Source organism: Rhea pennata, chromosome 17, assembly GCF_028389875.1.
Source record: "Rhea pennata isolate bPtePen1 chromosome 17, bPtePen1.pri, whole genome shotgun sequence".
NCBI lineage: Eukaryota > Metazoa > Chordata > Aves > Rheiformes > Rheidae > Rhea > Rhea pennata.
Genome location: NC_084679.1, coordinates 15,137,220 through 15,163,075, shown reverse-complemented (window position 1 = coordinate 15,163,075; position 25,856 = coordinate 15,137,220). Strand labels below are relative to the sequence as shown.

The window sequence follows — 25,856 nt, the reverse complement described above, 5'->3', positions numbered from 1 at the left end:
TTCCCTTTGTAGCTGTAGATGCTACAAGCAATGTTAGTAATATGACTTGACTGTGTCAGTGTGTATCTGGGACTGGTGTGGCCTGGCTGGGGTTGAGGGACCCCTGCCTGGCTCGAGGGTAGGACAACGCAGAATGAGAGTCTGCCATAGTGTAAGGACCTGCTGCTGCATCAGCCAAAGAGAATTCAGGTTCTCTCAATCTCGTGGCCTTTCCACTGGGCTTGACAGTGAAGGAGAGAAGAACAGATCATGGGCAGGCCTGAGCCAGGCTGTCCTGCCAGTGCCTCCCCACCAGCATGAGCCTGCATGCCTGCGCAGAGGTGCAGGGGCTGCCAGACCCCTAGGCATCCCTTCGGAGTGGGACCACGTTGCTAGGAGGACACAGCCCCACAGGCTTGAGCTCAGGCTGTCCAAGGCCCCTGGGAGGGCCTGGCAGGCACAATCTCCTCTTCCTCGCAGGAAGCAGATCCCTTCCCTCCCCTCCCAGCACAGCTGCTGTGGCAAATGGTCCCCATTCCCACAGTGTCTGGCTCAGCTGGTGCTGCCAGCACTGGGGAAAGGAGCAACCCAGGAGCTCTCTCAGCTCCTCCTTCCTTCCAACTGCTTCAGAGACAGACACGCTAACTGGGAGTTTCCTGAGCTCATCTCTCTCACCTGGGAACGCCTGACGCCCACAGACTCTGGGTCCCTCTGGATCTCCCCACACCCTCCCACTTCCCAGTGGTGTCCAGATTTCAGAGCCAGGATCTCACTGCATTACAAATCTGCTGGACCTGCTTTGCACCATCTCCCAGAAGAAGCAGGGGAAGAGGGACAAGAGAGACCTGCCTCTCCTGTGTGATGGCTGGGCCAAATGCCCCCTCCTCAGGCTGCCGAAAGCAGCCAGCAGTGTTCAGTGAGAAGGAGAAGGAGGAGGAGGAGGAGGAGACTTCCTGGTTCTGCTGAGCCATGCTGCTTGCCCGCGGCAAGCTCACACGTAGCTTGACACTACTGCTCCGCTGTGCGCTGGTATCCAGGGCAGCTCCCACGGAGCACAGTGCTTGTGTAAGCGGTGACGTCATGCTCACCAAGTTTTGGGGTTCTTGCATGCACCTCCAAAGGTGCCCCATGCTGGGGGGCTTGACAAGTGCCCAGGTCCCAGGCAGGGGACAATCTCTTCTGGTTCCTGGGGCTGTGGGTGGGAAGTGGGGGACTGCACCCATTTCTCCAGCTAGAGAGGGAGTCGAGCAGCAAGGCTCTTTATTCTTCCTCCTCCTCTCCTTCCTGGAGATTATGTCCTTGCTGGGGAAAGAGAGCTCCAGCTCCTCCCAAGCTGGGTATCCTGGGTTTGCTGCTCTTTCCGCAGTGCAGCTGAGCAAAGGGGCACTTAGCTTCCAGAGGAATCTCCCTAGGCGCTCGGGCCACATCTCCTCTAGTTCAGAGCAAAGCTGTGAAGCCTTCCACACCTCCCACCAAGCCCTCCTGCTCGTATCTGGCTGCACTCACGCGTTCCCAAGCACCCTCCCGGGGCTGCGAGCTGGACCTGCAGGTCTGCAATGCCTTTATTGACCCGAACCGTGTGGCCAGCCAGCTGTTTGCCATGCGCACCCAGCCTGCAGCACCGTCCCTCTGCCCCCCTACAGCCAGGCTAAGGGAGTCTCTGGTTGCTGGAGGGAGCAGTGCACTCCGGAGAGGGGTTGCTGTTCACTTCTCTGCTCCTCCTCCTCTGCCGGGCATGTGCTGCTGGACCCTTCCTGGGCTCTCTGCAAGGGACAAACATGAGCCACCCCCGAAGGGAACCAAAATATTCCTGTGCACCCACCCCAGGGAAAGAGAAGGGTATAGAAATGGGAGAAACCCAGGCTGTAGCATGGCAAAAAAATGAAGCAGGGGTGAGAGGGTCAAAAGGAGGGACACAAGCGCCCTGTGATGAGTGAACCCCTTAGCGAAGCCTGGGAGATCTGCAGAGGGAATTAACTGCTTTCCGGCTGGAAACGCTGCTTTTTGTCAGGTGCGCAGCAGCGTGTAGAGCTGTGCTGCAGCTCTGCCACTTCTTCGGCGAGAGCCGCTCCGTGGCCCCGTCTCTGGGCCCAGCCCGGAGGCGGAGGGGACGCACCGCCACGCAGCTCTGCCACAACTGCATTAGCCGTAGAGATCGTCCGTCTGGGCCGAACGGGTGAATTGGTGCCGTTTGCTTAGGAGGTGACACTTGTGCCCAGTTGAGTGTGTTATACTCATTTATTAGGCCTGGCTCGGGTCCTGCTCAGAACCAGGGCAGAATGAGGTGTGATTAATCCCTGCTCTTTGCACAGGCACGGTGCAGCCTCCCACCTGCACTGGGGAGGCTGCATCACTTGAGATGCGTAAGAGCCACGTAACAAGGAAACTCTCATTTCTGGGGTGTCGTGCTGCCTGAGAAGGGGTGATGCTGTCATGGGCATGGAATACTGCAGTAGTCACGCTCAGCTCAGTGGGCTAATACAGGAGCCAGCACACTAGCAACACGCAGCACCTTTCCTCAAGGCAAAGGTGATTTCCCATGAGTGTGCATCTCCAGGACTGAATCTCTCCACGATCTGCCGTGCAAGAAAGCGAATTTGCTGGTATAGTCTGTCTGTCTCTCTCTGGGCACTGGTCTGTCCACTCACGCCGTTTACGGAGGTACGGGGTTTCCAGCCTCTGGCGCGATGTGTGCTGCGGGTGGCTGGAGCACACCGTGGAACTAGGGCATCCAGACTAACTCATAGGCCAAGCTGTGCATGGAGGAGCTGTTTTGCTGACTAAGCTGCTACTGATGTGTGTCTCATCTTGCTATGCCAGATGTCTCTGTGCTGCCCTGCACTACAAATGTTGAGCGAGGCAAGTCATTTGGGGTCTCAGCCAGCATGGTGTGGACACCACAGGAAGCGCTGAGCTCCTCCTTGGCAGTGTTGCCAGGTCCTCTCGGAGGAACTCACAGCCATTAATACACCTTGCCTGCTCCCACAGGCAGACAGGACAGAGAAACACCAGCAGTCCCCAGTGCTGCTGGAATTCAACAGCCTGGGGATGGACTGCAGTGCTGCGTGGCACCCAGCAATGCAGGACAAGGCTCCAGGCACAAGGCCAGCAAGAACACCGTGTCCACTGGGAAGACGGAGGAATTTGAGGCAGATGCTGGAACAGAGCTGGCATTTGCTCAGGATGGTCCCTGGGGTTACAACCTATCACCTGACAGTGGGCCTGGGTAGACCTGAGTGCTTAAGAATCAACTAGGCTTCGGTTTGAGCATCTCCGCTGACTACGGGGCTGCTGAACCCGGGATGAAGAATTGGCACATTGTCTTCCTGCTTCATGTCGGTGTTCCCAGGCCTATGGTAACACATGTGAACAGGCGAAGCACATGGCCCCCGCCTCAGCTGTATGGCTGCAGCTGCTGGAGCAACATTAGAGATACTCTGCAGCCTTGCTCCCTGGGGTGCTGGCTCCTGAACTTTCCATGGAGCTGTGCTCCTGCAGAGCCAGAGCTCCTGGGCTGCACATCTTCCTCCTGCAGCCTGGCCAGGCACCCACATGACCTCCAAATGTCACTTCTCTGCCTTGCCTTCTTCCTCTGAGGTGCCAGAACACTGCCAAAGCATGTGGAGCGCTGACTCGCAGCGTCTCATCCTGCTGTGCTTTGCACCCAGAGCTGCTGTGGGAGCCAGAGTCCAAGGAGATCACAGCTCTGCCAGGTTTGCAATCACCTCAATTCTGCAGTGTTGCACTTAGAAGGGTGGGACAGCCTTCTGCACGTCATCCAGGTGCAAGAGTGAGCCTGGAAGGATGGAGATCTGAGCAGAGGTCCTGCTCAGCACTTGGCAAAAAAGAAATGGCAGCTCTTAAACACTTTTAGTCCTACTTAATAGTCATAGCTGGCTATGTGGGGCTTGTGGGCAAAGCCGGACCAGAACAACCCTGTGCTGGCTGTATCCTAGCTCCTGAGAACGATACTTGAAACCAGATTTCTTTGGAGAGGGGTCAACCCAGGGGGATAGGTCAAACACATGCTTCGGTTCTAGCTCAGCCTCAGCTCTGGGAGCTTGCCCAGGGCCATATGTGAAAGGGAGGCTGCTTCACATTTCTACAGGTGGGCCATTCCTAAGAGGTGACTCATCCACCTCCCACCCCCCCATCTCTCCAATTTCTTTGTCACACTAACAGTGAACGCAGCTCTTTTTTCCCTTTTTGAGACACCTCTAGAGCCCATAAACCACAATGCTGAAATCTGCCATGTCCAAGAAAGGAAGGGTATGGAAAAGGGGGTTCAAGGAAGGTACCACTCCTAATTGTTTACCTCTAAAAAGCAGGCTCCAGATACTCACAAACATGTCAGTCCTTTCTGGGGACCTCCCAGAAGACCCTTTGTTCAAAGCAGCCACCTGTGCTGCCTATCTCTGATGGCCTTACATTTCAAATAGGATTTCTGGCTGTCGGGATGCTGAGGGGGAGCCAAAGAACCATTTTTTTCAGACTGACCTTAAAAATTTGGCTTCATTCATAGGCTAGGTGTAGAGACTAGAACTATTTTTCTTACAGGGATGGGTTTGGGGAAGGTCCTTAGGGTCACAAGGATTGGAAGAGAAATTCAAAGATGCCACACTGTGCCAGACAAAGCTAAAAAGCCCTGGTCAGAGGAGACCAAACCACCTTGGACTCCCCAAGTCCTGACTGCAGCCATGTACCAAGGTGAACAAATAGCCTCTACAGGGGTGACAAAATTGTTCGTATGGAGAATGATGCAGCTCCAAGCCCACCCTTGTGGGTTCCTTGGCCAAAGAGCACCACAGGCGAGTCCTGCTGCCAGGGAGCACCTTCTCTCACAGGCAGGCTGGCTTTCACAGGGCAGGACCCACTGCCCTGCAGAGAGGTGGGTTTTCAGGATTGGCACAATCGCAACGATGTTTCCTTCCTGAACCTGTCTCCACTAATGGTGCCAGGATGGGTACAAGCATCCCTCCTACACTGTCCTGATAGGACATTTCTTATTGGGGCAGATCCACAGTCAGCTCTATCAGCACTGGGGCCTACAGAATGATGCTTCTCCTCCCTGTCTGTGCCCTGCTATATGGGAAGGGAAAGTTCCCACACGGGCTGAGACCATGGGCTCACTGAAACCCAGAGGTGGGCAGGACATCTGGATGGCTCTAGTCCAACCTTCTGCCCTGAGCAAGGTTATCTCCAAACTAAAGCAGGCTGCTCAGGGCCTTGTCTGGTTGAATTCTGAAATGTCCAAGAGCAGAGACCCCCACCTCTCTGGTCTCTGTCCCAGGCCTGCACCTTTCAGGAAGAATTTTCTCCTTATGTCCAACTATAATTTCCAAAGTTGCGTCTCACATCTGTTGTCTCTCATCCTTTCAGAGAGTATCTCTGAAGTCCATTCTTTATACCTCCCTTTAGGTGCTGGATGACTGCATTAGATTCTCTTATGGTATCAGCCTCTTCTTGTATGACCTGTGCTCCAGACTTGACCAGCTTCATCATTTCCTCTGGATCTGCTCCAATTTATTGAAATTCCTCCTCTACTGAGGGAAGGGGAGGGGGGAGGGTAGACATAACTGGACCTGGATCACTGCACCTGAAGCAAATCATACCTCAGCAACAAACACCCCAGAGCCCTGCTACAGCCCTGGTGCATCTCTCTTTCCTGGGCAGGGTGGACTAGGCTGGGGATATAACAGCTATCAAGTCTCCAGGTTGTCCTGTGTGCTCTCCCAGAGAGGGAATGGGCAGTCCTTTCCCTCCTAGAGTGAAAAAAATGCAGCTCCTTGATCATGCAACTTCTCCTCCAGGAACTGCCCTCTCTTCTGTGCAGCACCTGTCTGGTGCTCTGAGCTCATCTGCAGCAGAGTGATAGATTTGGGGTATGAATTTTCCACGTCTGAAGGACTCCAGCCAGTGCAGAGAGCTACAAGCCCCTCTTGGCAACACATCCAGAGGCAGCACAGCATACACTTCTGCTCTGTGCCCTTGCCAGTCTCAGCCATCCTCTTCATGGCTCACCTGGAGCAGTCTGAAGACTGACTGCAACTTTGTAGAGATGTCCATGTACCAGATGCACAAAAGGATCTTCCATAGTAAATGACAAGCCCAGGCTCACTGGATACAGAGGTCTCCGGTGGGTGCAGACTACAGCAGAGGAAAGGTTTCCCCTGAAAATGTTCCTTTCCTGTCCCAGGAAGCTAAGCATGTTTATTGTGCCTTACTGAGCAAACACCTACACGAAAACATGTTTGTATGGCCAAAAAAAAAAAAAAAAAAAAAAAAAAAAAAGCCATCCTCACCAGATCACTCCACCAATATGGCTTCTCCTCTCAGACTTAGGAGGAGGTGACAAAACTGCTTCTATTAAAAGAGAAATAGAGGCCACAGGCACATGTGAACAAGCAGGAAGCCCACACAACTGTGCTCTTGTGTTGCCCTGCTCAATGGCTCACTGTGCTCTCACGGGCCTCCAGCACCATGGAAACAACATCATAGGCACTAATACCAATTTGTCCCAAGAAATCTGAAAGCCTAGAATCTGAAAAATATGTTACAGGAAACCTGTAACAGTCCAGTCCTGGTATTCACTAATGAGCCAAATCATGTGCTGACAAAGGGCTCTTGGATGCCATGTGTCCTACACATGACTGTACCTCCACATGACTGTGTATGGCACAAGGCTTGGCTCTGTGTCACAACTTCTGGCTTTCGTCAACTTCCTAATTGTCAGTGGCTCATCCATCTTCCAGGAGGATTATCATGTCCTTATGGACTAGTACAATGAACCTTGCTGTACTGCTGTCTGGTGACAACTACAGTTGTTTTCAGATTTACTCCCTCATGGTAGTACTTGTACCAGCCACAGGTTCTTCCATCTCTTTCATTCTGTAAAATTCTTCAGTATCAGGATCTTTTTTGATCATACTTTTTATTTACATTCACCTCATTTTGTGCTGAGACAGTCACAAGGAACTAGGAGAACTTGGTGAAATATTTCTGAGCTTGCGCATATTCCTCTCGGCTGTTCCTTCGCCAGGATCCGCTCTTCCATTCTCTTCCACAACATGAGCTGTATCCCCTAGTGTTATCTGAATTTTGCAGGGTAGATACTGTGGGTAGATAATGTTTTTGGCAATGTGCTTTTGTGTGCAAAACATCAAATGTTTTCCTACGTGTAATAAATCTTCTGTTACTGTTCTTTTCCATTATTTTTATTGCCATTTCACAGACTCTTCTTTGATGCATAGCTGACTTGACATTCTTCTTCTATTCCCTTCTTACTCTACACAAAATAAAATATGAAAGTTGTGAGTTGTAGACCATCTGTGCAGGGAACTGTAGTCTTGTGCCAATGTTGGCTTTGCAGCTTCTTTTCTGGTCTAGACAGCTTATATAAGAAAGATCCAAACAGCTGCCTGGTCAGGAGTCCTCCCTGTCCAGTTGTGATTCTGCCAAGTCTTACACTGGACTCTTAATCCTTCTCGGTATGTCTAGTTTGCTGCAGTCAGGCTGTTATACTGCATTAAAAAGCCCTATCCATATACAAGAAGGCTGGTAGAACTTCCTTCGGCATTTCATATGTGGTCTTAAATTCATGGTGGAGATGGGAGATTAATTTATCCACAGCAAAACTAATACGAACAGATCTGTATTTCACCACAAATGCTGCATGCAGTGCTCCTATCAGTGCCTCACGCTGCTCTGCTGGCTCCCTGGGTTCCTATGAGGTACTTTTCTAACCCTTTATTTTCTGGAGATCATTCTTTTAAGTCTCAATTTCATCTGCTAACTCAGGATCATCTGTTGTTTCAGCTCACGTGGAGTTCACAAAGCTGTGTTGTGCTCCTTATGACTCAGTTACAGCACCCTGATCCAATAGGGAATCCTGGGCTTTAGTGATTGCTAAGCTCTTGCTCTGACTAACTGGGCTGCAGACAACTCAAATGATACGACCACTCAAATTCTTCACTGCTACTGTGCCAAACATGACCACATCTTTGCTGCCAAGGCTCTTGTTGCACCACAGCTGACTGTGTCCCTCTGGCGAAGCCAGCATCCTGGACATTGAGTGCAGGGTTTGAATACTGAACTTTGAGTTGAGCGTGTTTCTCCCTGTTCAAAAATGTATTTAGCTGCTGTCTAACAGTTATTGGCACTCTTAGAAGCGCAGGAATAGCCACCCCTTCACTTGTCTACGTGCCCAGGAGCTGGTGCCTGCCCATTCCAAAAACCACTGCTTGACAGTCTGACATCAGCTCTGCCATAGTCATGGGAAGAGCAAGAACCGAGACAGCTCCTTCCTTGCTCATATGTGAGCTCTGCAAATTTAGGACCCTGACTGTCTTCCATATATGCTTGTATCCCTCTCCTCTCGGCAGATCTCTGGACCTTGAAATAGGCACACAGCAGAGCCCTGGGTGCAGGGTAAGACATTGCTCCACATTAGAAACTCTACAGCATGCTAAAAACCCTTCCAGTGCTAGAAAACCAGTGACACCTCTGCCAAATCAGAGGAAGGTAAGTAAGTCCCTCTGCAAACTGTGCTTGGCTTCGGAGATCCTCAAGGAGGAGCACATAGGGGCATGCCACAGCCTTTAGGCTGCCTGATTCCCACCACCCCTCAGTCTCCTGGAGTTGCTTGAAGAGAGGGAACAAGCAGCACATCTTGCAAGGTGACCTTGTTCCTGGCAAGGGTCCCCTCTCTGCACAGCCAATGCAGCTGGAATAGGAAAGCTTGTCTCTTGCCCCTTAACTGTCCCATCCTGTTCGCACAGACAATCTTCTCATCTTCCACTTTCTCAGTGGAAAAGACTGTCAGATCAAGAGCTATTTTTGAGGAATAACCAAGGATAAATTATCTTTTCTCCCCTTTGCTATTACAGTGCTTGGATTAAGGTCTCAGTTACATGTAAACAGACTGCAGAGTGGAGGGAAGGCCTCGTCATGTCCAGAGCATGAATTGTGTAGTCGGCAAAGCCACAAATCTCTGAAAGTGGGGGAAGGAAGTTCTATCTTAGAGCAAAATATTTAGATTCTGCAGTATATTGGCCAATTACAATATTTTTCTTAAAATAAAACATTTATAAGAACACAGAAATAAATATTTGAGAATGTAATATACCAAAGTACTGAGTCATTTCTGATGCAAAAGTTTTCTCTCATTTTCCAAGTAGCTTCCCCATTTAGGGTTTGGAATTGGGATGGCCTCTGATGGCACTGAGGTGCACTGACAGGTCCTGGGGCACCTATTCTTGCTGCATGGAAATGCTGTAGCTCCTTCTGGCAAGGGGTATCTTCTAGTTTGAGCTGAATGCCTAGGTATGCCAAGGAGACACAGTTCTGAGTGTGTAAGAAATTGCCTACAACATAGATCACGCACAGATGGTAGAGCCAGAGGTGCACCGAGACCCTTCTCGCTGTTTAGCGTGGCTCATAGATCACTACTGAGTCTTTAAAGAGAGAGGCAAGAGAAAGGATTAACATAATTCAACTGCTATGATCATAGTTACTGTCCCTGCGGCACTGCCAGGTGTGCTCCAGTGATGACCAGATCAGAATACACTTATGGGCCTAAGGAGGCACTACATACTCCATGGGGGTGAATGTAGAAGGGAAAAAAAAAAGAAAAGGCCTTCTCTTCTCTCTTCTATTCTCTCTTCCTCTTCTTCTGTCTTCCTTTCCTCTCTGCTGCTGGCAGTGTTTTTTAAGTCCAGCCTGCAAGCTTAGCTTCAGATCCCTCTTGATGTAGAGCTTAGCACCTTTCCCTGCATGACAGATGATACCATGCCATGTACAGTCCTTGGGCCTATCTGCCACAGGGTCTCAATACTGTGTCTTGTCAGAGCAAACTTTGTCTTCTTTCCCTGGGCACAGCTGATTTCCCACTTTCTGGGTGTTGTGATGACTGTGAGAATGAGGCACAAGGTTCTCACAGTTAGACATACTATCATCATTATCTGTATGCACCTTGCTTGGCCTTGCATGGGACACAAAACACCTTCATTTCTGATCGGCTTCCAATTTCATCTGATAGAATTTAGAGACTGAGGCCAAGTAGGAAACGAGTCGAACATGGCGTGTGCTACAGAGGGTACCAGGCAGGAGACAGAAAGAGAATGCTCAGAAACAGTAAGGAAACAAAAAGACTGGTAAGGGTTCAAAGGAAAAGAAATCAGGAAGATAGAGAGGAGAAAGCTATTGACTTCTCACAGCAGAGTTAACTGGTCAGCTTATAAAATGAAGAACTCTGCTACATCCTAGAGAAAGTAAGAGCTATGCCGAACAGCAGACCATCTAGTCAGAGAACATCTCTCTCCAGAAAACATATTTCATACATAGCTCTTCAAAAAGGAATTAGCATAAAAACAAAGGGATTGGACATGTGCAGTGGTGTCTCAGCTTGCTGAAATGAGCTCCCAAGATTGTCTAGGGTTGTGATGAGATTTACTGCCTTAATTAAAAAAGACACTTCGAGCAGTAGCTCTTGGAAAAAAGGCCTATAAGCAGTTTACCCTGGGAGGGGGGAGGAGAGGGCATTTCTTGATGTTCTTCAAGTCATCTCCTACCAAAGACTCTGCAGGCTGATATGGATACATATGAGATTCCTTAGAAGGTTCTTCCCGAGATTCAGATAAACAAGGTTGATCACTTGAGCCACATTTACTGTGGACATTGTTAGTGAGGTTGTTCAATCTGTCTTCCAACCCAACCAAGGTGTGGAACCACTGGCATTAGGGAGAGCACCCTCATCCTCCTGACTGCAGAAGCAAGGCAGACCCATGATATGGACGAAACAGGTTTATTGTCCTGCTCCTGGCGGCATTGGTGAGGCAATCCCCAAGCATCTTTGATCACGTGGTTTGCTTTGCCTTACATTTCCTTTTACCTCTCCCATTTAAATAACCCGCCTCTGGTTTTTCTCTTTCCCTATATGCCCAAGTTTTGCTGATTTTAGTCTTATTCAGTAATTGCAGCCTTGGTCAGTGACCTCAATAAGCCAGCACCCACTCTCACTACCCTCAGGCACTCTCTATCCAAGGCAGGTCTGACGCTCCCCTCTCACCCCTTTAGTCTGGTTGCAACTCACTTTATTAGGTTAGTCCCAGGTCAGGGTTGGTCAGCTACTTTCGCATGCCCATGGCCTGCTCTGTCCGGCAGTTTCTCACACTGTTATCCCCTCAGGATAACCTCAGGCCATGTCCGGCCATCTGCCTGCACCTTCACAAAAATGTCGTTAATGCTGGTATTCTCCTACACATTTCAACTGCTGTCCTAGCTGCTGCAGCATCGGATTTATTTTGATGTATTGAACAAGCATGGCAACATCTCCACACTTCCTGCAAATTAGACACTGACAGGATTAGAGGGCTGCGGGGGTCACATTATCACATGGGAGATCTAACAGCACTGGTAAAACCTTTCCTAAGCTATGACTGCTTTCTCTTAATGATAGTAACTGCGTCAACAAGAACTAATGATTTCAGGGTGAAGTTGCTGGGGAGGGGGAACCCACATCCCACAGCTTTGTTTTCCTTGATCTCCTGATGCTACAGTCTGCTTGTCAGAATGGTGTTCTTGTGCCTCACATCACCTCTCACTTCATGCTTGTAATTCTCACCGTACTAGCTGTTTTCCTGTTAACCTTCACATGGTCACGCACCAGAGAAAATGCTGTGTCTCCATACAACTCCTTCAATCCACTCTCCCACCAATGCAGCTGAGTCCACTTTGTGTCTTTGGTGATGTCAACTTCATACAATGCAGAAGGTCAGTTTGTGGTTCCGATTTACATCTCACCTTGATTTCAAGCTATGAAAACAATAGCAGTAGGATAGATTTTGCCAAATGTTGTCTGCCTACATCTAAAGTTAGGGGGGAGGAATGCCTTCAGAGATGACAGACGACATTCACATATTGCAGTATTCACAGCTCACAAAATGGCGGTTATTTACGGACAGTCATCACTGAGAGATTTTTTAATGAGAAGACTGTAGAGCCGCTCCAAACATTCTGCATCCGACGTGGTCATATGGCTGCTCAACTCTTCACTCACAGCAGAGCTTGGTCTAGTTGGACGCCACTTCTAAGTGCAACTGACACTTGAGGTTTCACTGAACTTTTCACTATAAGATCATGTTTTCAGTTGCTTCTAAGTCTGCCAAACTGAAATCACTTGAACTGTCCATATTAGGCAGGTCTGTCAGAGTGATTTTAAATGACATTCTAAATCAAACAAAAAAAACACAGGTTATATAGTCCACACATTTCAAATAACAAGGTAAGGAAAAATATTTACTCATGACCCCCCCCCCCAAAAAAAAATCCCCTAATTAGTCACTTTAAGAAGCCTGCATACCTTTTCACTTTGGTAAAGGCCACTGACTATTTTCTGTAATCACAGCTTGGGAAGAGGGAAGCCTCAGACTCAGGATGGGGGAGCCTGACAGGTATCGTACTGGACAGTCTGCACTGTCCAACAGTTCTGCTGAACAATTCCCATTTCTCACTTCAGGATGTCTGCCTGCTCTTGTTTATTCCTCCCCTTTCCATTTTTCTGCCAACTATCTCTATTTATAAACTCATTTCTGACAGCCAGTGTCTTACTGATAATAATACCTAAAATGGTATTTTCCAAATTGGGGGAACAAAATCACACATTTAAATCTGTGGTGTGACTTTTTAAGGAGATAGGCAAGACAGAAGTTGACATTTGGCACTATAGAAAAGGTCTTTGGACTTTTCTTTCAATGCTTTGATACATCTTGAGGTACTCCTGTTTGAACATTTTGGTCAGCTTGTCTCACATGGACTGGTTCACTGACTGCTCAGTAAGTTGGACTGTTCCAGAGAAAAGACATGCAGAGACTAGATCTCTCAACAAAGAAGAAAAAAAGACACTACTACCAACGAAGAAAGGTTTCACAACATGTTTCATGTGAATTAGTCAACAAATTGCTCTGCTAGCTAACATGAATGATGGAACAGCTGGGCAGCCATACCTATGAATAAAAGGAACAGCTCTAACCAGGCCACATACGGCAGAACTCCTTGCTAGTAACAGCTAGAAGGGAAAATGTTTGCTTCTTCTAAATTCTTAGTTTCATGGCTTATATTCAAACACATCCTGAGATTCAACTCATGCCCTGGAAAAGGCAGAAGGATTTGATGAATAATGCACGAGCAAGTAAGATAGGCAGGCTCTATTTCAAGAATACCTTATGCTGTATTGAGGGAAGTTGAATACTACATTGATCAAGATGTCCAAACTCAGCTCTGTGTAACAAAATCAGCCGCAGGTTAAAGAAGAGCAGCAAGGTTTGCCTCAAGCACCACACAGGTTACACAAGTTCACCATTCTGTAAGTCACTTCGCAGGATGGTTATATGCTCCATAGCAAACTCTGTTGTCTCCCACTGCCTCTCAAGAGTGATTCTGTTGCCTATGATATTTTATTTCATACCACAGCTGTGGAAGAGACAAAGTAGTGGAAGAAGCTAGACTCATACTACCTGTTCGTGTAGGTTGGCTGCAAAGAACCACTCACTGAATAGGAGCTTAGGAAACCAGTGCTGATAGCACCTCAGCTTCTGCAAAAACTGAATTCCTTCATATTTTAGATCTTTAGCTCAGATTCTTATTATCTGAGACAGAGGAAAAGCAGCCACCCTGTTTTAAAGTCCATTTCGGAAGGAGAATCTGATATGCTTTTCCAACGGGCAATTCAGGTATTAGCAAAAAAATTCTAACCTTTGGGATTTCTGTATTCTGCCTGTGGTTCGAAGGGAGACAAGTTTTACACAGCATGTAAGGAGCATAGCCCAACTGTGGTCAGTCACTTAGGAATTCAAGATGAATCAAAGGGACAGAATTCAGATAAGAGCGTTTATGACTTTACATTCCCTCTCTATTAATCTATTTTAGTAAATATGAACACATTCATCAGCTTTTCCTTAATGATTTCACAGAGCCTTCATCAACAATAGGAGCTGCCAGCTGCAGGAAAATTAAACAGCAGCTGAAGTCCACATGCAAGTATTTTGTAGACCAGAAGCTGATGGTCTCCAGGCTGGATTTCAGTTGCAGAATGACTTCAGTGGAGCGCACAGCCACGCTCGAGGGGATCACCGCCACAGCCCCCTCCGTGCCCATGAGGCTGGGCAGCCGCGGGCTCCTCACGGCTTGCTTTAGCGCCCTTGCGTTGCGTTCAGGCCTCACATCAGGCGTCTCGGTCACGCCAATGCTACAGGGTGACAAGCGAAGGAGATGCTTCTCCTGGCCCGCACTGGTGCCTGCGCCCGAGATTTATCACCAAGTTTAAATGCAATGAGCTGGATTCGCCACAGCCATCCTGGCTAGCAGGCGAGAGGCTGCTGCGCTGCTGGGCGGCGCAGCGGGGTCAGCGGGCGCCAGGACGCCAGCCACAGGGCTCGTCACGCCACGGAGGCGCACGGGGCGGGCGCAGCGCGCAGGCCGGCCCCAGCACCCCGCAGCAGCCTCCTGCCCCGCCCCGGGCCCCGGCCGCTGCCACGCGGCTCCCGACTTGGTTTTTTTTTTTTTTTTTTTTTTTTTTTTTTTTTTCCCACGTTTCGATAAAGTGGGGGCAAAACCGCTGGTTCGCTGCGCGAGCTCAACATCGGCCCCAGGCCGCGGCTAGGGCAGGCTGCCACCGGGGCGCGGCAGCGGCGAGATCCGACCGGATCCGACCGGATCAAACCGGATCAGCCCAGAGCTCGCTCCCCTCCCCAGCCCCCCCCCGCGCCGCGGGAGCGGTGGCCGCGCCCGCCCCTCGCGGCCCCCCCCGCCCCGCACGGCCGGTGGCCGGCCCCGCCCGCGCCCCCCGGGGGGGGGGGAGCTGCGCGCGCCGCCCGCCGCACTCACCCGCCGCCGCCCGCGCCCCTCGCCCGCCGAGCACGCCCGTCACGCGGCGCGCCGAGGCCGCGCCGGCCGCCGCCATGGCTCCGCCGTCACGCGCCGCGGCCGGCCCAATGGGCGGCGAGCGCGCAGGCGCCGCCCCGCGAGGCGGGGGCGGGTGGGGGCGGCGGGCGCGCGAGCGCGGCGCAGACAAAGCGGGGCCCGGCCGGGGCGGGGGCGCCGCCGGCAGCCGCGGGCCCCCGGCGGGGGCGGCGCGTGGCGCTGGGCTCCCGGCGGGGGCGGTGACCGGGCGGGGGGTGGCGGCGGGTTGGCACGAGCGGGCGGGCAGCTTTCGAGGGCGCCCGGGGCCGGGCCGCGGGCGCACGCGGAGCGCGGCGGCCGCCGCCGCCATGGCCTTTGCTAATTACAGCAGCCTGAACCGGGCGCAGCTCACCTTCGAGTACCTGCACACGAACTCGTGAGTACCGGGCCGGGCGCCTCCACGGCGGGGGCGGCGCCGCCGCGGCCTCCCGCCGCGCTGGGCCGCGCCGCGCCGCGCCCAGGTGAGCGGCGAACCGCCCGGCCGCGGAGCCGCCTCCGCGCCGGGCGCAGCGCGGCTCCGCCCTGCCGGCGGCGGCCGCCCCCGCCGCAGCGCCGCGCGGGGCCCTCAGGGAACCCGCCGCGGGGCGGAGCGGGGGAGGGGGGCGGCGGTTGGGGCCGCCCCGGGCCTCGGCCGCGTCGCTCTCCGCGAAGCCCCGGCGCTCTGGCCGGCCGCGGCGGGTGTTGGCCGGCCGCAGCGGTCCGTTTCACCGGGCCTGGGTGCCCGCGGCCAGCGTGCCTCGAGTGGGAGCGCCACGCTTGGGCTCGCGGGCTTCCGCCGGCGTGCGGTGCTGCGAGGCCTCGAGACGCGGTCCCGCAAGGCCCGAAGTTCTGGCTGCTTTAGACGCGGTCACCTCAAAACGCGTGTCTGGATGATGGAATCGCCGCCAGGAAGTGCAGCTGAGCCCCGTTAAACGCCTGCCGGAGACCTGCCTGCCACGAGCGACCTTGTACGTGCCACGTACAAAAGAGTCTAGAGAAGGAGTCCGTTCGTGCAGAACGGTGCCCTGAAGGGACAGCATGAAGCATGTTTGATGTTTCTTCATTTCCATCAACTGGGGGCCAGCGACTGGCCTGTGATTCTCTGTAACGTTTTGTAGAAGAGTTAACTCTTCGTGGACAGAAGAAGAAAGTGCTGGCTTTTTTAATTTTTTTCCTCACATATGATTTCTTAGGTGTGAAGGCAAGCTTAGATTGAGGGACCCCAGTGGTCTGCAGCAGGCTGAAGACTTCAGATAGACAGAGCAGTGAATTTCGAAGTAGATCCGACAGTATTTTTGTTGGCAGTGCAAATAATGGCCACAAGAGCGACTAGTCTGCCAAATCTCATATTGTTACTTATGTCAAGAGCATTATGCTCAATTTCTTTCCACTGTGAGGATGCCAAGTTCTTACACAAGACAAAGATAACAGCCTGGTGTCACCCATGGCTCTGTTATCCTGTGGCTTCAGTCTCTGGTTTGACCTGCAGCAATTGCATATGAAGTCAGCAGGCTGAAGTCTGAAGACAATAGGCAATATTGAGTCACTGTCACTATTTGCTGTCTTTGTTACTAACTTGCTGAAATGTTCCTGTCCAGATATGCAAAGCAAGTACTCCTATGGATTGAAAAACATCTGTATGGCAGAACTCTATTTGAAAGCTTGCATGTGTCTGCAGACCACTGAAATTCTGGCTATGCTTGTAAGAAGATAATTAAAGGCTCTGCTGTGAAGAAGTCTCTCATAGGTTTTGTGACTACTGTGGTTGCTTCCCTGAAGTGTTAAAATTACTTCGTGCTGTCACTGTACGTTCTAGTCATCTGCTGTGGATTCAGCAAAGCATAACTGCTATAAACTTATTAGGAAGAGTTGAAGGCTAACAGAGTATAGATAAGCTAATGCCAGGGCGTTTGATCCACGAGTGAAGAGCTTTGTGAGATTACAGGGACCAGTGCGTAAACTTCCTGAAGAACAACAATGATGGAAAGGATGGAGATACTTTTGAAAAGTTTGTGACAGAAAACCAATCATCCCACAGGATTTCTGATAAGAGATGCTTGTGTCTCAGACTGTGTCCTCTTGCACTGGTATGCTGCAGAAAATGGTACTATCTCATTCAAATTTCACTTCAATAATAAAGGCATTCTTGCAGTCGTGGAGTTAAAAGTTCTTTAAGTTGCAGCTGTCAGTCATCTAGCTGTCAAGCTGTGGAATGAAGCCCTGATTTAGTTTTGCTCCATTTTTAGGCTTTCGCAAAGCAAAGTTTTCATCTAGTCAACACTGACTAAAACCCAAAGAGCTTTTCAGCAGTCAGTTTATATGGTCCTGAGCTTCAGGACTTGCAGCTGATCTTTAGAATAGCTTATTAATACTTCCATGCCTGATGGCAAATTTCAAAGTGCAAGCTTAAGTGACTTCAATTTCTTTTTTTTTCTCGATACCACTGCTGTTCTTTCAAGTGCTTTTCTGAAACTTGAATAGTTGAGCTGTGAAAGTCCTTCTGAATCTTGTAATGAAAATACCCATGCACAGGCACACTAAAATTAGCGGTGCATTCTTTTTATGGTGGCTTCTCAAAGCTGCCTGCATGTAGGTTGGTGATCTTCCTTGAAAATTAAACGCTGCTACTTTAAAGCACTTCTGAAGCCACTCACTGAGATAAGTACAGACAATGCATCTAGATCCAATTGACTTTTTTTTGAGTATTTTTAATGCATATTTGAAGGAGCATATTAAAACACCTGAAATCATTTTCTAACAGTGGCACATAGGAAGGAGTTAACTTGTGCTTGAATGTAAGGTTCTTTCTGTAATCGGAATTGTCCTGTTAAACACAGCTGGAGTGGAAGAAGATCACTTAAATGGAAAGACTTCAAAGTAACTGAACAGTGACCTTGGGAAATAAGGATGATAGTTAACTCCTGACCCTCAAATGCCAGCCCAAGCTCTCTCATTTCTTCTGTGGATGTTTTCTGATCTAGCCTGAAAAGTTAAAGTACAATTATGAGAGAAGAACTCTTATTTCTGACGTTGATGCCAAACTCCCAAGCTTAAGTATTTTCCCAGATGTGGCCTCCTTTAGAACAAAAATAGTCTTATGTCTTTCATTAGTAATTAGGTACTTGTCTGACTATGTAAGATTAGGAGTCCAGCAGGGTTCAAACAGAGTGTGATCCTCTAAGAACTGCTCACAAAATAAGCTTTGTTTGAGAGGAGAGGAAGGGTATTACTCTCAGTGGATTGTAGAGATGCTTGAGATCAGTCATGTTCTCTGGAGTCATCTGACTTGACCTCTTGCAACCAGAATTTGAATAAATATATTGGCAGCATTAGACTTCCATGTTCTGTTGTTCCTTGTTGAGTTTGGACTTCTGCATAGAGCTGTCATCAGTGAAAGATGAAAAAATGAGGAGGCTCTCAAGCCAGTCCATTTCTGCCAAGATGAGCTGTCACTGAGACTACAAATTTTAATAATGCTCTCTTCTTTTTCCCCTTCGTGTTTCATTCCAACAGTCATATAATCAGTAATGGTTATATTTCAAGTGCTCTGATTGTTTGAGGATGATATGATCTGTAATGCCAGTCTAGCTCATACTTAAGGGTTTCCAGGTTACGTGCAAGCTCTGGTGGACTCAATTTTGCCAACCTGCCTTGCATGTAAAATAATCCCAAGTGTTTTTCAGATGGCTGGGTTGAGGGAGGATTGTCACTGGCTGATCATGATACATGTGAAGTGTTTCAGGTATCCCTGATAGATAGTAAGGCCAGATCATAGGTTTTGTTTATAGCTGAACAGGTAAAATCAGACTAACCGCTTCATGCAACTGCTAGTTTGATGTTGAGTAGATAATTTGGGACACTTTAGGTTGGGTGTTGAGGTTAATATATTTTATGCAGTGTATTTGTGGTGTATTTAAGTCTAGTAGAGGTAAATAGCTGGAGTTGATCTGAGTTGTTTTTAGTAAGGTGTTATTTTGCCTACATCTGGTTTTGGTAGCTGATCAAGTTGAGTATGGTGCCATGCTATGTAGAAATAACTTTATTTTGTTCCGTATCTTTCTACAGACATTCCTATTTGTATCTTAAATCTTTTATTAATTTGAAGAGTTCTTTAAATTGTAGAGCAAAAGCTGCTATGAAGCACAGTGACTACTGCTAAAACATCTTTTTGCTTGTAGCTTTTTCTGACATGAGTTAATTCCTAAATAAACTTCTGGGATGTTGAATTATGAGTTGAATAGGTGCTCCTGAACTAGGACTACTTGAAATCTGTGCTCAGGAAATTGTGCACAAATGAAAGAATAACAGCTTTGAGCTTCTGTAAAAGCTTTTCTGGCCCTTCTGATAAGGGAGATAGCCTTCAAAACACCTTCTGCCCTCAGTCTCGTGTCTCTGCTGTGTTGGCAAATGGAAGCTTACAAGAAATGGAAAGCTCCATGCTTATAATTACAGTGATAACTTTGAAAGTTGACTTGTTTCATTTCAGATGAGAACTACATTAATGAGTTAGGGTTCATAATGTTGAAGATGGATATGAAAGCTCATTTGGTAATTGGCATTGTGGACAGCTGTATGTTTTACCTATAGGAATAACCTTTGTATCTGTTCTTCTGAAGCTGTAAGGCTGAATTGAATGACTTTCTGTTTAGTCAACTGTTGGCCCTTTTTTGAGTAGTAATAGAAGCAGGTTTTGTGTGAAGAGGTTTCACAGCTGAAGCAGGTAGACAAAACCAAAACTTCTTGCCATTCAGTCTCTCGATCAGCTGTCCTGGAGAAACAGCAAATTCTTTAAAAAATCGCAGTTGATCAAATGACTGGATTCAGTGAGAACAACCGTTTCCCCAAGTCCTGTAGCTGCAGTTAATATGAGGATGAATGTGGTCTGTCTGAATATGAAATAGTTGTTAGATTCTGAATCTATGCCAACAAGTTGGAAGTATGATAGAGGTTTTGTGTTGATGTTGAGGGACAACATATTAAATTATTTTATTAGCTCTTTCAGGTAACCATACCACGTATCTCCTTTCAAGGTTAAGGCACATAACTAATGGCTTTTTGAGTGCTGCTTATAAAAGATAACGTTGAAGAGGCTGGAAACTACAGTTTTTGAGATTGTGGTAAACTGGGATCAGTGAACGTAGCCTTGATTTGAAAGACGATGTGCTGCAGTGATAACAGAAAATTGTCTTTTGTGGATTAGGAATGTGTGCAGTTACTGAGGACATCTCCCAGATTCTGGAAATTTCAGGAATAGCTTTTGTAATGTGAATATTTGCATTGGAGAGATGGGCCTTAGGCATAATCCTCATGTGTGCGTGTTTGACACGTATGCAGTGTTTAGTTGTCACTAAGAGGCCTGATAATATGATGAGTAATTATGGGTTTATATGAATTGTTGACTGGTTTGTAGGAGTTCATAGGTTTTTAGTCAATAATTTCCTTAATGCTTGTTAGTGAGGCTCTTGTTTAGCACAGGATGTTTCTCAGTCTACAGGGAGTAACAGGTTAGTTGAATCTGACTGCATACTGGCGTCCTTTCTGCTGAGGGTCTGCTTTCAGTGGATACCAAAATTTTTGGTGGAAAATACTCATTTCTAGCCTTGTGTCAGTGGCTGGCTTCGGTATTACAGATACATGATTCGATTCGTTTAAAACGCATTTGAGATTATTGTTTATTGAAAGGCCTCTCTTTCAGTATCAAGGTAACTTTGCTATTTCTGTGTTTTGTTTCAGAACTACTCATGAGTTTTTGTTTGGTGCCCTTGCTGAACTTGTAGATAATGCCAGGTACGTCTTAGAGCGCTTAATTCCCAAGGTAAATTCAATTGCCGTATCCAGAACAAGTCTTATCTTTTGGGGAGATTCTGGAGAAATTCTCACTTCTAGTAAGGTTTAAGAAAAATTAAGGAATGATTGTAGTTAAGTATGGATGTTTTAGTTGATTCTCTTGCATACCCAGACCAGCCCCCTAAAAAAGATAGATTTTATGACAGCTTGAGTTGGATCAAATCATAGGGTTTTGATAAAATAGTAATTACCGGAGTTGAGAATAGAAGATACTTGCATAACATTGACTCTTAGTATCAAGAATGGCAATAGGATGAGAAGATAAAAATCAGAAATGGTATTGAAAATCAGAGGAAGAATGGAGCAGTTGTGACACTTAAGAGGTCAGGCTTGGAAATCACAGGTTTTATGTGACACTTCTAATGTAGCTATAGCCTGAATTCTGGAATACAACATCCCAAACATTGCATATTTATCTCTTGAACTTCAAAAAAATACTCTAGTTTGACACTATGGAAATATTTTGTGATTATTTTCTGTCAAGTAAGGATAAAAGAGCCCGAAAGAACCAAAGTTATTTGTGAAAGTGTTTAAATAAAACACTTCTAAACAAACCAGTCTGGAGTCAAGACCAATGCACATCATAGAAGTGATGCTTTACTAGGATAGAACTGCATCCTTCAGACTAGCAAACCAAGGATGTGTTGCTCTATATTGTACTAAAAAGGTTGGGTTTGAGGAAAGGGATTAACTTGATCTAGTACTGCATGCACTTTTCAATCACAGGGGAGGATGAAAAGTGTATGAAGACCTTTATTTAAATGATCTTGTAACGGCTCAGTTTAACAATCTTAAATGTATTCAGATGGAGTTTTGTGCAGAAACTTCCACGCTTTTCAGAATCAGCTTGATGGGAAAAATGTGGGTAAGGTTTGCCTCATACAGGAAAGTGGTCAGTAAACGTGTGCTTATTTGATATTTTTGCTCAGTATAACTTTTGTTAAATAAAATGCCAGTGATATTCACTGTAACTTGTGTTAATAGTGTGTGTAACAGCAATGTTTGTATGATGGAGTTTGGATTCAAATAGACCAAAATTAAAACCATGTGTTGTCTTTTAACTTCTCAGTGCTGACTGACAGGGCCTTTGTGGATTTTGATATGTGCAGTCAGTTCCTTTTGGAAATTCTTACATGTGCCTGGCTTTTGGCTTCATTTTTATTTGACGTTTGAATGCTGACTGTGTTTTTATTACTTTGTAGAGATGCAGATGCCACAAGAATAGACATTTATACTGGTGAGTCACTCTTGCTGCTCCCTTACTTGTCAGCATTTAAGTCAGTAGTTACAACTTACATTTAGGCTGTGAAATATGTGTTTACACCCGGTAGAATAAGACTACTGGGCTTCATGTCCATTATTATTTGTTCTGTGCTCCAGTCTCTGGCCTTCAAAAAGTGGTGCTCTTCTGAATAACTGGCACAATATTACGAAGAGTCACATAGTACTTACTTCAGTCTTCAGCTGAGGTTAGATGAACAGCGAAGTGAATGATTGTTTATGCTGGGGGATAAAGAAGCATGATTTTACAACACACTTTGTAGCATATATTTACATACAAATTAAAGTGTGGGAGAAATTCCTAGTCATTCTGTAATAAAAATATAGTACTCTTTTTTTTTTCTATTGTTCATGGGTGAGTTGAGTGAAATTGTTGGCTATTGGAGCTTAGCTGTGTTAGTTTTGGAAGAGTCCCGTTTATTGAGGTACTTCAGATACGAAAACTGTTTAATTTGATCCCATTTTATCGAACATTTAGCTTTTGTGCGTGGGAGTATTGACTAGCTCTTCTCTTGTAGAACAACGAGAGGATCTGCGAGGTGGATTCATGCTGTGTTTTCTGGATGATGGAACAGGAATGGATTCAAGTAAGTGACAGGAAGTTACATTTGCATTTTCAAGCTGAAGTATCACGTCATGGCTTAAGCTGAATTGATAACTTGTTGAAAGGGGAAGTTCCATGGAGGGATGCATGTTCCTGTCTCTTTGCACTGCCTCTTCTAGGCCTTACCATATATATGTATATATGTATATATATACACATACATACATACTTACATATATATGTATGTAGAACTAGTCATCTCCCCTGTCACAGAAAACTAATCTGGCCTTTTTTTTTTTTTTTTTTTTTTTTTTTTTTTTTTTTGCTGTATTAGAGAGTTGACTCAGCCTGGCCTGTGTTTGATGAGGCATCCTTTGGGAGATAAACAGTAAATGAACCCAAATATCCCTGGGCTCTGACTATTCAAATAACAGAAATCCTTTCATGTGTTATCCTGCTTTGTTGCTATTCAGTCTCATTGGTCATTTTTTCATGCTGGACTTCCTGATTTTGTCTGGCAACTTATAAAAGCAGGAAAGGATATAGAAAAGCAGTAGGCCAAATTTGAGTGCTCTGCCTGATAACTTCTGATTGTCAGATTGAATGTTAGCTTCTCAACTAAAATAAGTGAAAGTTGTAAGTGATAAGCTTTTCTAAAAATTAGGCATGTGTGTCAAATTACTCGCACCAGAATTACATTTAGAACTTGATGCATCAACTCCTTTAAAGGTTATTTGACCCAAAGTTCAAAATATATTTGTACTCAGGCTGCAATACTTCTGTCTTTATAGTACAGAGTCATAAGCTCTCAAAAGATCTGACATTCAGTAATGTCATAGTACAGTTTTCTGGGGGAAAAAGCTTAACATCCCACAGTGCAATATTAGAATCACAGTGCTGGTGCAAAAGTTTGGCTTTTTCATAGGGGACTAGATGAGTCAAATACAAAATCACAAAGTATAGATATTATGCCACACATGTTAAATCAGAATTTCCCATATTGTGATTTGTCTCTGTTGAAGGTATTCAGGCTTGAGAAGTTTTACTTATTGCTTAGGCTTTAAGGTGCTGCATAAGTTTAGTGAGTCAAAAGCCAATTGTAATTTGAAGAAATTTATTAACTCTTTTAGAAAGGGACCTGTAATTATATTCTTAAGGAATTGAAACAAGTAAGTCTTTAACTTGCATTTTATCCCAATCCTTGGTTATTAAACTATAGCTTGAAGGTTGGAACCTTAAATGTGCTTTTAATTTTAGTGAATGCAGCTAATTAAGTGTTAGAGTCTTGGTTACTTTTATTAGCTTCTGTATTTCTTTAAATATTGTCTGCCAAAGGCTCACTACAGTGATAACTATGTTTAAATATTATTGGGATGCTAGCACATTTTTAAGAACGCATACATGCTGCTATGTTTAGGCAGTAACTCTTAGGGGAACAATCTTAGCGGAGCAGTCTGCATATTTCTCAGGTGAAACTGTTTTTAGAACCTTGTTAGCACACTTAAAGATCAGTTAACATTGAAGGAAACTTGAAGTAGATTAGATCTTTAGTCTCCATGGGAAGTTATTCCAAACTGATCTGTCAATAACTAGTTGTGTTCATTCATTTCTATCCTGAGATAACAGATTTGTTCCTGCATCTGTTGTGGTACTAAAGATTTCAGAACTTCTTCCCCTTTTCCCCTTTCCCGAGAAGGCTGGACTTGAAATGATCCTGGTTTAGGCTGTTTTTTCCCAGCCTAACTTCTCCTGATTTCTTTGTAAATAAGATATTTTGGCTCTGAGATCTTTTTGAGGATGTTGTCATTAATTCTACTGTGAATAGCCCCGCTAATGCAAATCTGGCAGATAAACCTACGGAGAAGACAAAGAGTGAAGCAAAGGACAATTTGTCATGCTTGGATTGATACCTGCTTTCGTGTACTTTTAGCTAGAGAACTTGGAAATAGAAGGTTCTTCTTGAAGAGTGAAGGTGTTCTCCAGGAGTGGCGATAGGAGAAACAAGCAGCTCTATTCACCAGCTCTTCATCTCTAGCTGTTTGATGTTTCTTCTTAGGAATTCCTCCTTTTCTTTGTCTGAGCTCTTGATACCTTTTCCTGAGCTTTGAAGATCAATCTGCCATCTTTAGTGAATTCCTTTGAATTTTTTTTCTTCATCTGTTTGGTACAGATCATATCAAACTGCTTTTTATTGCCAGAGACTTTATTTTTTTAAGTCTAGTAACTGTGAGACAGGATAAAACCAAAACAGTGTGACTGAAATAGCCCACTCACTTTTAATAAGTGAAACTCCCTCTAGAGCCTTAACTTGATAAAGCTGGGGAGAAAAAAATCATTTGTACAAAAAAGTTGGAAAATCCATTTGTATGTTGGTTCTTGAGAATAAGTAAAGATTAAATTTGTCCCAAAGACAGAAAGCCTGATGCAGAGAAACTCATTTACTCTTCAGCAGACCTGTCTTGCAGAGGTCATTTATGTCCCTCTGTCAATAAAGAAGAATGTTTTTAAAAGGCTGGTTTGGGACTGCCAGCATTGAGTGATAAACCATATGTTCACCTTTTCTGAGAGAAAGGAAATGTTTTGGAAAAGTGCCCTTTTCCATTTTTAGGCTTCTTCGTACTTTTTAAAAATAGTTGTTGATACAGCTTTTCACAAGGACAGCAAGCAAAGTCCGTTTAGCTGAAGGACAACAGTAACAGGCTCTTAGAATATTCTCTATTCCCCTGTGTGGCCAGAATTAAACTAATACAAGAGTAGTAATAATAATAATAAATCTTATCTCATATCTGGAGATCTAGGTAACTTTCTAATGTTTCTTTGGTTGGGTTGAAAATACCATAGTAGGCTGAAGTCCTGAGAGACTAGGTCAGGGAAAGAAGTAGTTCTATCCAATCAAAAGTTGTTTTTCAAATTAATTATAGACTCTCATTATAAACACAGTGAACTGAGATAGCCGGGTGCTTTTAAAGCTGTTCTCTTGCGTTTTTGTCTTGTCATTTGTGGCTTTCCATATGAATGTCATTCAAATAGAAAATGACCTTCTAACGTGCAACTCAGTGAGTGATTTCTTATCAGAGCAAGTGATACTGTACTACTGAACTGCACATATTACTGGGAAAGCGTGTTGTCTGTACTACTGAACCTAAATAAACCTCCCGTATGCATAAATTCAGTTTGTCTGCTGGTTCAATCTCCTGATGGTTGGTAGGGCTAGAATAGTAAGTGATGTTCACAGCTTGCATGTGCATTTGCAGGCTGGGATTGTTGTTAG

General features: G+C 46.3%; 1 protein-coding gene and 1 long non-coding RNA gene across 7 annotated transcripts in view; one reads left to right on the top strand and one right to left on the bottom strand.

Moving 5' to 3' along the window:
* Nucleotides 1-10,764: 10,764 nt before the first annotated feature.
* Nucleotides 10,765-14,949, bottom strand: LOC134148227 (uncharacterized). Its single transcript, XR_009960167.1, has 2 exons — nt 14,860-14,949; nt 10,765-12,204 (listed from the first exon to the last, which is right to left on the bottom strand). It is a non-coding gene; the product is annotated as an uncharacterized LOC134148227 (long non-coding RNA).
* Nucleotides 14,950-15,183: 234 nt separating this feature from the next.
* The window catches only part of MORC2 (MORC family CW-type zinc finger 2), a 44,702-nt gene continuing 34,029 nt past the window's right edge, over nt 15,184-25,856 (top strand). For 4 of the 6 annotated variants that reach the window (XR_009960166.1, XM_062590118.1, XM_062590123.1 and 1 more), the window contains exons 1-4: nt 15,184-15,310; nt 20,647-20,700; nt 21,963-21,997; nt 22,560-22,628. Coding sequence is in view for 5 of the 6 variants with exons in the window: in XM_062590118.1 (XP_062446102.1) it covers nt 15,243-15,310; nt 20,647-20,700; nt 21,963-21,997; nt 22,560-22,628 (226 nt within the window). In the remaining variant the exon portion in view is untranslated. Of the gene's footprint in view, nt 15,311-15,584; nt 15,882-17,432; nt 17,968-20,646; nt 20,701-21,962; nt 21,998-22,559; nt 22,629-25,856 lie in introns of those variants that run through there. The other 2 variants (XM_062590119.1, XM_062590120.1) reach the window with 2 other exon arrangements.